We start from the raw sequence: 12057 nt of genomic DNA on the forward strand, positions 1-12057 counted from the left end.
GAAGAGATTAAAATGTTGACTATTATTGCAGGGATATTACCTCTTTCCTCACTTCACCAGCATATCTTGTTGGTGTTATGTGCCTTCAAGTCGATTACAACTTATGGCGACCCTATGAATCAGTGACCTCCAGCAGCATCTGTCATAAACCACCCTGTTCAGATCTTGTAAGTTCAGGTCTGTGGCTTCCTTTATGGAATCAATCCATCTCTTGTTTGGCCTTCCTCTTTTTGTACTCCCTTCTGTTTTTCCCAGCATTATGGTCTTTTCTAGTGAATCATGTCTTCTCATTATGTGTCCAAAGTATGATACCCTCAGCTTCATCATTTTAGCTTCTAGTGACAGTTCTGGTTTAATTTGTTCCAACACCCAATTATTTGTCTTTTTTGTAGTCCATGGTATGCACAAATCTCTCCTCCAGTACCACATTTCAAATGAGTTGATTTTTCTCTTATCCACGTTTTTCACTGTCCAACTTTCACATCCATACACAGAGACCGGGAATAGCATGGTCTGAATGATCTTGAGTTTGGTGTTCAGTGATACATCTTTGCATTTGAGGACCTTTTCTAGTTCTCTCATAGTTGCCCTCCCCAGTCCTAGCCTTCTTCTGATTTCTTGACTATTGTCTCCATTTTGGTTAATGACTGTGCCGAGGTATTGATAATCCTTGACAAGTTCAATGTCCTCATTGTCACTTTAAAGTTACATAAATCTTCTGTTGTCATTACATTAGTCTTTTTGATGTTGAGCTGTAGTCCTGCTTTTGTGCTTTCCTCTTTAACTTTTATCAGCATTCGTTTCAAATCATTACTGGTTTCTGCTAGTAGTATGGTATCATCTGCATATCTTAAATTATTGATACTTCTCCCTCCAATTTTCACACTTCCTTCATCTTGGTCCAATCTCAGCAAATAAACACAGGTGTAATCAGGAAGGGAACTTCCGCTACAGGTAATTTTATTGCCTAGATATCATAGAAATTAATGTAAGCAAGATGGAATAGGAAAAGCCCCTTGCCTGGATTTCATCCAATTCCTGTGGAGCTGCCCCAAAATAATCCTCTTTCCATTTTTACAACAGCTCCATTTTAATCTCCTATGTCTGAGTGCCTATCCCTGAAAAAGAGATCAAAGTTGAGCCTGTGCTGAAAATAAACTTTTTTCCATGTAGATTGGCAACACTGATTGAAGTGGGTGAGGGGAAATGTCACTAAACAGCCACTGCCAGTGAACCTGGGAATTCCTTGCATTGAGGCCGGAGTTCCATCAGTCTTAGCTAAGCTCTGTTGTGCCTCATTGAAGAGTTTGAGCTGGAACTGAGCTGGAACGCTAGCACGCTTCCTGAAGAAAAGATTTCGGTATCGATAAGGAGACCAATGTTAGAGCCTTGTCCCAGAGAAGATGATGGGAAGAAACTGTTATGTCCTAGATGGGGATGCACTCCCCCTGAAGGAGCAGGTTTGTAGCTTGGGGGTTATCTTAGAACCATCTCTGTCACTTGAGGCTCGGGTAGCCTCGGTGGCACGGAGTGCCTTCTACCAACTTTGGTTGGTGGCCCAGCTGCACCCCTATCTGGACAGGGATAACCTGGCTTCAGTTGTCCATGCTCTAGTAACCTCCAAGTTAGATTACTGCAATGCACTCTACATGGGGCTTCCTTTGAAGACGGTTCAGAAACTGCAGCTTGTGCAAAATGCAGCGGCCAGATTGGTAACAGGGACCAGACGGTCCAAACATATAAAACCCATTCTGGCCCGCTTGCATTGGCTGCCTGTATGTTTCTGAGCTCAATTCAAGGTGCTGGTTTTAACCTATAAAGCCTTACACGGCTTGGGACCACAATACCTGATGGAACGCCTCTCCCGATACGAACCCACCCGTACACTACGCTCAACATCTAAGGCCCTCCTCCGGATGCCTACTCCGAGGGAAGCTCGGAGGGTGGCAACAAGGGAGAAGGCCTTCTCAGTGGTGGCCCCCAAATTATGGAATGATCTCCCTGATGAGGTGTGCCTGGCGCCATCACTGTTATCTTTTCGGCACCAGGCCAAGACTTTCCTCTTCTCCCAGGCATTTTAGCATGTGTTTTTAAATTGTTTTAAATTTTTTAAATTGTGTTTTAAATTGTTTTTAGAAGATGTGTTTTAAATTTGTATATTTGTTTTTAATGTTTTTAGTTACTGTAAACCGCCCAGAGAGCTTCGGCTATGGGGCGGTATATAAATACAATAAATAAATAAATAATGTGGATCACCTTTCCCTGTATAGTCCTGTGTGATCACTGAAATAACTGGAGGAGGCCTTGTTGGTTGTTCCAGGACCTGCGGATTGCCTTTGAGTGGCAACATGGAAACAAGGCTTCTCCTTGGTGGCATCTGGACTCTGGATTTCTCTCTCCTCCTTGCTGTCCAGGAAGCAATATCCATAGAATGTTCTAGCTTAGGGGCAGGGAACCTGTGGCTCTTCAGAAGTCATTCAACTCCAAATACTGTCAGCCCCAACCAACTTGGACAATGGTCAGGGATGATGGGAGGTGAAGTTTAGCAACCCCTGGAGGGCCACAGGTTCCCCAATTATTAAATGTATATTTCTTGTCCAGGCTTTTTGCAATTGTTAATTACTGGATTGTGCTGCTCTGTATTTTTTTTAAGACCTGGACTATTATGATATTGAGGTGCACCTGATGAGGTGCATCTGTCTCTGCCATTATTGACTTTCAGGAGGAAGTTAAAAACTTTCCTGTTTACCCAGGCATTGAATGGCTGGAAGAGACTGCTCCTGGCAAACCAGAAATCACTGGATGTAATTGTTTTTGGAAGGTTTTTAATTGTAACTGCTTGTAGAATGCTTTTAAAAAAATGTTTTGTTGATGTGTTTGCAACCCTGGGCTCCTTCAGAAGGAAGGGTAGGATATAAATTCAAGCGATGATGATGATGATGCTTTGGATATATTTACTTGAGATATTCTGATATTCTTATCTAGTAAGTGGTCTGTATAAATTAATGGGAATCAATCAGTAAAATAAATAAATAAAATAATAGAAGTAGCCCCATCATAATTATAACAGAAACTAACTGAAACTATTCAGAAGTGATCACAAGGACTCTGAGGAGGATGAGAGGGAAGCAAAAAATGAGAGAGAGTGAAATGATGAAGAAGGGAATGGAATACATGGCTTGCCACAGGGAGAAAGGAAGATTTCAAGTAGAGAAGGAAAACATGAAACAGTCTACTCCTAACTCTTGAGGAAAGGTTGCTGAATAGCAAACAGAGGCTGACAAAGCAGCAATACTGATAAAAAAAGTGCCGCTAAGGGCCAAACTAAACAATACGTTAGCTTCATATCTGTGCCTCTAAGTGTAGTTTTTGTAAAACAAAAACAAAAACCACACAAGCAAATTGCCAGTGCAGGGCCCCTGATCCATATTGGGACCCTAGTATGGGAGGCAGGGAGATTTAAGACTTTACCCTCCACTATGATTCTGAAGTAGCAATCTGGAAAAGAAAAAACACACCTCCCATTTGTCCCAATGGGAGCTTTTTTCCTATGCAAATTGTAAGTACAGGGAGCCTAATCTGGAGTGCAACAATAGTGGGGATAAAAAGGTTAATTCCCCATTTTCCCATACTGGTATCCTGATCCATATCAGCCCTCCTCTCTGCACTGGCAATTTGTGCTTTAAAAATTCTAAATGTACATCTCTAAATGTTGGTCCATAGCAGCTGCAGAAGGGGGGGATTTGAATTGGGATTGTGGTGGTGGGGCAGGTGATTCAGAAAACCCATACACACACTCCACAAAAGCTGCTATTTGACCTGATCCAAGGTTCATGGCTTTCCTTAAGCTCCTAGTTTATTTCAGAATGCTGGATCCACTGGTCTCCATCTTGCTTGGGCCATCACCTTCCCTGGCTGGTGGATCCATTGTGATGTTCACCACCAAGGGAAAATGATGGCCTAAGGAAGATGGAGACCAGTAGATCCAGGGTTCTGAAACAGATTGGAAACTTAATGTAAGGTAATGATGGGGTGTCTTTGGCCCATGAGGCTGTTTTGGGCAAGCTACACTCATCTGTCACTCACCTGATGTCATATGATGTCACTCACCTGATGTCATATGATGTCAGGTGTGAGACAGCTGTCAGTGGGGTAGGTCATACCACCATGCTGCCAGTGTCCTAACAATGGCATCACTGCCACTTACCAAGACAGTATATGGATGGGCAAAGAAGCAGTGAGGTCAACGCAGGACCAGGGCATCAGCAGACCCTCCGGCTGTCCCACTACTGCAGCCCCCACCCTCACCCCCGCACCATCTAGTAAGTAGATCCACCAGTCCTGGGTAAAGCCATGACTGCAAATAAACAATCTTAGAGTGTTCTTTAGCAGCTGCATATAACATTTGGCACAGTTTAAGTTTAATGCAAGCTGCACTGCTTTCAGCAGGAATGTGGTCCACTTGGGAGCTCCAATCAGAAACTGTGATTGGCAGGAGATTCCCAATATTTGTGCACACAGCAAAATAAACATTTGAGCAAGCTTTGTATATGACAGTATACATGTTTTCCTTCATACACCTGTGCAGAAAAAAAAAGTCATGTCCAAAATAGCCCTGAAAAACCTCATTCCCTATACTGTTGGCTCCTAGATGAGCAAAAATATTCAGTGAATGTCATTGGGACCAGTTGTTTGCCTGTCACAAATAAGCCCTTCATCTTACTTTTTTTGTGAGTGTAGAACTTGTCTTCAGGGCCATCCTTAGCTTTCTTGATAATGAGTTTTCCCAACTCAACATCAACTTTAAGATGTATTTTAGAAGGAATTCCAAGAGAATCTGTTTTCACCTATGAGAAAAGAGAAACATTATTCATAAGTGATTTTTTCCCATTTTGAATATGACATAATTAGCTCTTAAAAATGTATATTGTCAGTATGTAAATTTTGATATGGCACTATATTATACTCAGGAACTCTGGTTGGCTGAATATGGATTATTATTTTTGTTATAAGAGAGTGCTGTACACATGAATTACAAACATGATGTTATTCTGACAGTTATAGTGCTTCGCTATAGCATGGTCAAAACTTATTAAACTACTGGAAAAAGTCAAATTCACCTCAAAGGTTACAGGAGGGATAAGTGAACGTCGATGTGTTGACTCAGGCCCTTCAATCAACAGTTTTTTCACCTGTAAAAATTAAAGCACATAGATTTCCATTTGACAATCCTAAACTTCAGTTGAAGGAGATTCCAGATTTAGATAATCCATGCAATAATGTGCAGACCACTGAGTATAAATCCACACCCTGATTTAGCCACAGAGAATCAAATTATCAAAGAAATTGTGAAGAAATTTAAAGAATAAAAATCCATTCTTCGTATTCTACACTGGCTTCTTGTTTTTCCAGTCCCCTGCATTTGTATGTTGATAGAAAAATCCATTTGTCCTGTGGGCATGTTACAGTTCCATGGTTACGCTAAGGATGGAAAGTTCTGCCGATTTCGGTTCTCTCCATTTCTCATTTTTCCAATCTTAAATTCAGTTCTCCGCATTTCTGCAGCAATTTGAGATATTTTTTTAAATCTTCATGAAAATTCTCCAGTATTTTAGGGGAATTTGTCCTAATAAACATATTTTTGTAGGCAGTTTTGACTAATTGTACACATTCTTGCAAGCGATTTCTCATCATATAATACATTTTTGAATATTATTTTCACTCCTATATTCCTTTTTATTCACACATTCCCATAATGTATAAATTTTGTAAACACAGGTTGATTGGCAAACTGCATTGCAAAATTCAAAGAAGTGTGAATTTCTAACAATGGCTCTATTTCGGTTCTCATATTGTTTAGGAAAGTGTGAATTTGACAGTTTTGGCTTAAAATGCCAACTGAATAGAATTTCTTGCCCATCCCTAGGTCACACATAATATACATAATATGGTACTGCTGAGAAATTCATTTGCATTTAAAGGCAAACCTACCTAATTCACACTTTCCAAATCAATGTGTGAACTGAAACACAGCCATGTTTTGAAATTCACACTGCTCCAAATGTTGTAGTGCAGTTCTCTAGCCAAGTAACGTGTACAAAAATGCATATTTTAGGAGTAAATGTGCATATAAATGCATAGATGAGTGAAAATAACATCCAAACACATTATATTAAGGGAAATTGCTTTGTGAAAATGTGTAGATCAGGCAAAACTGCATTAAAATTCATGTGTTAGGAGGAATTTGCAATGAAACGATGATAAATTTTCACAAAGTCTTTTGAAAAAAGAAACTTGCAGACTGATGTGGAAATGTGGGGAACTGAACTTAAGCCTGGAAAAAAGAAAAACGGAGAAAAGCCAAAACTGACAGATTCATTCATCTCTACGTCTGAATAACTAAGCAGTTCTGCAGAAAGAAGAAGCTTGGGAATTTGGCCTATGAGTTGCCCAAACAGAAGGCACCCAGACACATCACATTATTCCTGACTAGCACAAAAAAGGAGAAGTGATTCTTTTTAGTCAATTTCACATCCCAAACGTTTCTGGTCTCCCCATCCTCCAACCCATTTCCCTCAATAAATACTGCCATAAAGAAAACGTAGACGGCACAATGAAAGGTGTGTGTGGAAAATCGTTAGAAAATAAAGACAGAATAAGGTAGGTCTGTAAACATCACAGCACCTTGTCTTCAATGGAAGCAAGCACGCCTGTCAACTGGACAAGTTTGGCACGGTTGGCTTCACAAGATGGCTAGCAGGAATAACACAGAAAAAGAAAAGTTTCAGTACCAATGAAATAACTCCCTCCCTCAATTGAAGCTTGGCACAATACTGCCTGCATATGTCATTTGTGAATAAAAAACAGAAATAAAAGTTGGCGCTAGAGTCCCCCAAAGAATCATGGGAAGTGTAGTTTGCTAAGGATGTTGGGAATCTGTAGTTCTGGGAGGGGAAAACCACAGTCTTTTGGGGGAAGTCATGTGCTTTAACTGCATGTTGGATGTGCTTTAAATGCATGGTGTGGATCTGCCCCTACTCTGTATATTACATAGTGACTGGCAGCAGCTCTCCAGCGTTTCGGGCAGGGGTCTTTCTCAGTGGTTCCAAAATGTTATTTCCCATGGACCACGTGAAAATTGCTGCAGGTTTTGGTGGACCACTTAATAGTTTTTCTACCGGTTGTAGCAATTGCAGTGTCCTCTGTTAGATGTATCATTTTTAATTGTAATTTTTTCAGCGTGGACTACCTGGTTGAAGCTTGTAGACCACCATTTGCAAACCCCTGCTACGAACTCTGAGATGTAACAACAGACTTACAGTCCTCTGTCTGAGGAATCTTGCTGCACTTTACCTAACAAGCAGAAGGAGCTGAGAAAGAAAATGCTGGTACAGGGCAATTGTCACTGTTACATAGCTCAACATATGACTGGAGCCAAGAAATGAGATTAAAAAGCACCAAGATGCTAACTGAATAAGCACATTCTGTTGGGCATCATTGTGCCATAAGCTCCTCCTCACATCATCCTTTACCAGTTTGATGCTCTCGTTCTGACCTGCCCCCCTCTTGCCTGCTCCAGCAGATTATACCTGAGAATGTCGATGGATCCCAGGAGGCAGCTGCTGGTCAAACACCATCTGGATGGACTCCAGAGATGGAAGAATCCGAGACGCCTCACTGGAAAGGCAAAAATATGAACAATCAGAGATTTGTGGTCAGATGAGCCTGGACAAGCTGTTGTTAAACAGTCCAAAGAAGTCTGCTTTAAATTACATTGTGCTGTTTTTCTATACCATTAGTTGCAGAGGCCAGTCTTTAGAAACCTGAATTTAGATCTAGGGCACATTATTAAATAACAAAGGAGCTCTAAAAATGCAGGTCTTCAATGCAAAATGTTCTCTGGGGGTGGAGTTTCAGAACTGGTTACAAGAGTTAGGCTGATCTTAATTTCCATATGTGTTCATAAGGGAAAAGAAACATCTCTGTGTCAGCCAGGTCCGGTGCCAAACAGAGCTTTTTCCTCTCTTATAAAAATGGCAGAGTAGTCTCCCACCAAAAAATATAGGGGCTGGCAGCAGGTCTGCTTTGGTAAACTACAGTCAAGGCCTAGCATAGATCTGTATATGCAGAAACCTAAATTAACTACAAACTGAAATGTGTCTCCAAAGACTAACTTGTGTTTACCTGAAAAGTCCTTTGCAAAGTACTGCAAGCAATTTCTTCAGCTGAGGGAGATTCCAAGACCCGAGCTGTACTGTTTCGAGATCACTGGTGATGTGAACTCGCAAATAATCCTGGATCAGTTTGAGCTGCTCTTCTGGTATACTGAGAAAGAAAGAAAGAAAGAAAGAAAGAAAGAAAGAAAGAAAGAAAGAAAGAAAGAAAGAAAGAAAGAAAGAAAAAGATTGCTTGGAAGACCACTATGCTTATGAACTTACAAATGGGGCAAAATACCCCAGTGAATGGAAACTAGTGTGATTTTGTATAGATCATATCTGACATTCTTTTTTGCAAAGAATGAAGGTGAGGGAAAAGCAGGGGAGACCAATGTGGTGGGAAGCAGTCCCCAATTCTGATGCCTATCCTTTAAAGTGTGATAATTTTTCTAAGGAAGGGGAATGTCTGGGGGGAAATGCATAGCTGTCTACACCACTGTTGTAATAATATGCATAGTGCTTTTGGAGTGTTCAAAGTACTTCATGTACCTTATTTTGTAAGGTAGGTCAGTATTATTATTGCCAATGGCAGGGACAAGGCTCAGAATGGGTTTACTTAGGCTACCTAGTTAAGAGCATGGTAGAGGCAAGAGTCACAGCAGGGACATCTTGATTTGTAGCTCAGTTTTATACAGCTTGAGCCTATGCATGTTTATTCAGAAGCAAGCTCTACTGAGCCCAGTGGGACTGACTCCCAAGTAAGTATACATAAGCCTGCAGCTATACCTATGGTGTTCTAGAAGCTCCCCTTTTATCTTGTTTTTGTTCATTACTTTGTTACATATGAGTAACTCCTTATGTAGAGGGAAGGAAGGCCTCCTTCCTGTCTACAACCCACACAAAAACAGCCCTTCTAACCTTTTCCTGAGAGAACTCCCAGCCAGCTCATATAGCTGCCATCTACAAAATAATTTTGAGCCCCACCCTCTTATCAGGTGGGGAAGATGTTCTAATTTTTGTGTTTGTAATCTGGTTGTTCGGGTTGACAGGCTCCTGTACAGTTGAGATATGAATAGAAAGGAGAATTTCACCAGACGCAGCTTTTCCTGTCACCTCAGTGCCAGGATAAAAGATGCATCAATTAAAAAGGGACACTCTTGGGGGGCCCATTCAAAATGGCTATGGTAAGTGAAATAGTAAAAAGTGTCTCTAGATTTTTGTGTTGTTTCTCCACTTCCTGAGATAAATGTATTACTAGATCTCTAGGGATGGAAGAAACTGTCAATTTTGGCTCTCTCTCATTTTTCCAATCTAAAATTTGGTTCTCCACATTTCTGCAGCAATTTGTGATTTTTTTAAAAAAAGACCTCATTAAAATTGTTCAGCATTTTAATCCAAATAAACACATTTTTGTAGGCAGTTTTGACTAAAGTACACAATTTTGCAAGCAGTTTCTCCTAATATAATGCATTTTTGTATGTTCACTAATATATTCATTTTTACGAACACTTTCCTCTAACATAATGCTTTTTTGTAAACATTGCTTGGTTGGAGAATCACAAATTTTGAAGCATGGCTGTGTTTCAGTTCGCATATTGTTTCAGAAAATGCAAATTTGATAGATTTGGCTTTAAATGAGAACGGAATCAAATTTCTCCCCCATCCCTACCAGATCTCACCTGCTGGTGTCTTGGTGCTGTAATCGCTGGAGCAATGTTTCAGAAAGGGATAGTTGGCTCATTTCTGACACCTGGGCATATTCATTTGGAGAAAAATCTTCTTTTGCCTCAGTTACCAGGGGTGGTACTGAAATGCAGCGTGGAGGTAATGTGGGTGGTACTGGTACAGGATCTGTCACAAAGGGAAAGGAAAAAGTAAGATCCAAGAGCTCACCAGATGCCTTTCCATGCTATTTTTAATGGGTTTAAATCTCTCTCTCTCTCTCTCTCTCTCTCTAATGCATTCTTTCCCAACTGGTGTGCCTCCAGATGTTGTTGGACCACAACTCCCATCAGCCTCAGCCATTGGCAATGCTGGCTGAGGCTGATGGGAGTTGTGGTCCAATAACATCTGGAGGCACATTGGTTGGGAAAGGCTGCTATAATCTATGAGGGTATATATATTGCACCCTGTGTAAGGCTAGTGTGGTGTACTGGTTAGAATTTTGGACTATGTCTGGGGATGCTTAGACGGTTCAAGTCCTCACTCAACCATGAAAATCACTGGGTGACTATTAGGGATAGCTTAGAATTTCCACCCAATTTAGATTTGGTACCAAATTTTCAATTAATTTGCTTAGTCACTATTATTGTACAGTGGATTTTTGTGCATTGATCTTCTGCAGCTATTTTTGGAAACATATTTTTAAAAAAGAATCACTTCTAAAATATTGATATTAATATTGGCCTTTTTATCAATGTTTCCTTCAGTTTTACCAATATTTCCTTTAATGTACAGATATTTCCTTTAAAAATATCAATATTAATAATCTTTTTTCCAAGGGGGGAAAAACCTAATCGGTAAAAGCAGTGGCTTGTGGATTAAGAATGAACTCAAATCAATACCAGCCTGTTAGGTCAACAGAATGCATTTAAACTACCACCGGCCAAAGGATCCCATGACCAATCACCATCTCTCAACCTAGTCTCTATTTACCGGATTGTTGTGATGATATGAGGATACAGGTGTGTGGGGAGCATGCTATATACTCTTTCTTGTGCTCCTTGGAGGAAAGGTGGGATAGAAATGAAATAAATAAGTTTTATGTCTCGTCACAGATTGAAATCAGCAATCTTATCTTCCAGGTAGTGGAAAAATTTACATACTTGAGCAATAACTTCTATTGGGAACCAAATATCAGTGAGGAATTCACACATTTCATAGCCAAAGCTAGTGAGGCTTTCAGGAGGTTTCAGTACATTTGGGAGAAGAGGCATGTACACTGAAAGCATATACAACCATAGTTATCAGCTTCCTTTCTTTATGCTTGTGAATCCATCAATATTGGCATATTAAGAAACTGTACCATCTGATATACTCTGCTTAAGAAAATTAATGAAAATTGAATAGTAGACTAGAATTTTTGTTACCGATGATCTTGCTAAAGCCAAATTGCTAAGTATTGTAGCCCTGGTTATGAAAGCTGGAAGCAATCAAAAAAGTTATGTATTCTCTTGTAGCAATTCACAGCATAAGATACAATAGATACAACAACATTATGAATAGAAATAATACAACAAACAACAGCAATATGGTGTTCTTAAATTAAAGATATGTGGTATTACTATTCAAACCCTCTCCTCTTCATTCACCCACTTTTTATGGAGAGTCCCCATGACCCATCATGCTCCAAAATGTTCTGTGTTGTCTTTCTGTCTTTTTTCAGACCTGATTTTTGAGGGTTGTTGTTTTCTCTCAATTAAATTCCAATAGCAGTGCCAGCAACTTAATTGTGTACTGACGAACAATCAGTGAGGTGTTTTCAGGGCTACTGGTCCTTTAATTAGAAGCTTTCTCTTTGTGGTGTCTGACCCTGGAACTGCTTTCTATTCAGTGGGGACACAGCATTACTGAATTGTCTCTCAATTAACCTGTTTCTGTTCCGCATTGGAGTGGGTGGGGGTGGAGAGGCTGCATTACTGGTTTTCATTTATTATTATTTTTTTCTTGTCTTTTAAAATTGTAAAATAGTAATTCAAGACCTATCCAAGTAGGGCACATGAATAAAATAGTAAATGCTATTTGGAACCAATGTTTTAATTGCAGTTCCTTCTGACTGCAGAAAAACAATGCTGTAGCAGCACTAAACAACCCTGGTGTGGAAGTTATCCTCTACAGCTTCAAAGCACAAAAGAACTAACATTTAAAACTGAAGTAAGAAGCTGTAATCAACAAACAATAG

General features: G+C 40.0%; 1 protein-coding gene across 3 annotated transcripts in view; it reads right to left on the reverse strand.

The window, feature by feature from the left end:
* Positions 1-12057, reverse strand: part of INPP5D (inositol polyphosphate-5-phosphatase D) — a 95851-nt gene that overhangs the window by 34369 nt on the left and 49425 nt on the right. For all 3 annotated transcript variants that reach the window (XM_061636466.1, XM_061636467.1, XM_061636465.1), the window contains exons 5-10: positions 9836-10007; positions 8185-8325; positions 7590-7677; positions 6685-6753; positions 5121-5192; positions 4724-4847 (exon numbers count right to left, since the gene is read on the reverse strand). In XM_061636466.1, the coding sequence (XP_061492450.1) occupies positions 4724-4847; positions 5121-5192; positions 6685-6753; positions 7590-7677; positions 8185-8325; positions 9836-10007 (666 nt within the window). The remainder of the gene's footprint in view (positions 1-4723; positions 4848-5120; positions 5193-6684; positions 6754-7589; positions 7678-8184; positions 8326-9835; positions 10008-12057) is intronic.

The sequence above is a fragment of the Rhineura floridana genome, chromosome 7 (genome assembly GCF_030035675.1).
Source record: "Rhineura floridana isolate rRhiFlo1 chromosome 7, rRhiFlo1.hap2, whole genome shotgun sequence".
Lineage (NCBI taxonomy): Eukaryota > Metazoa > Chordata > Lepidosauria > Squamata > Rhineuridae > Rhineura > Rhineura floridana.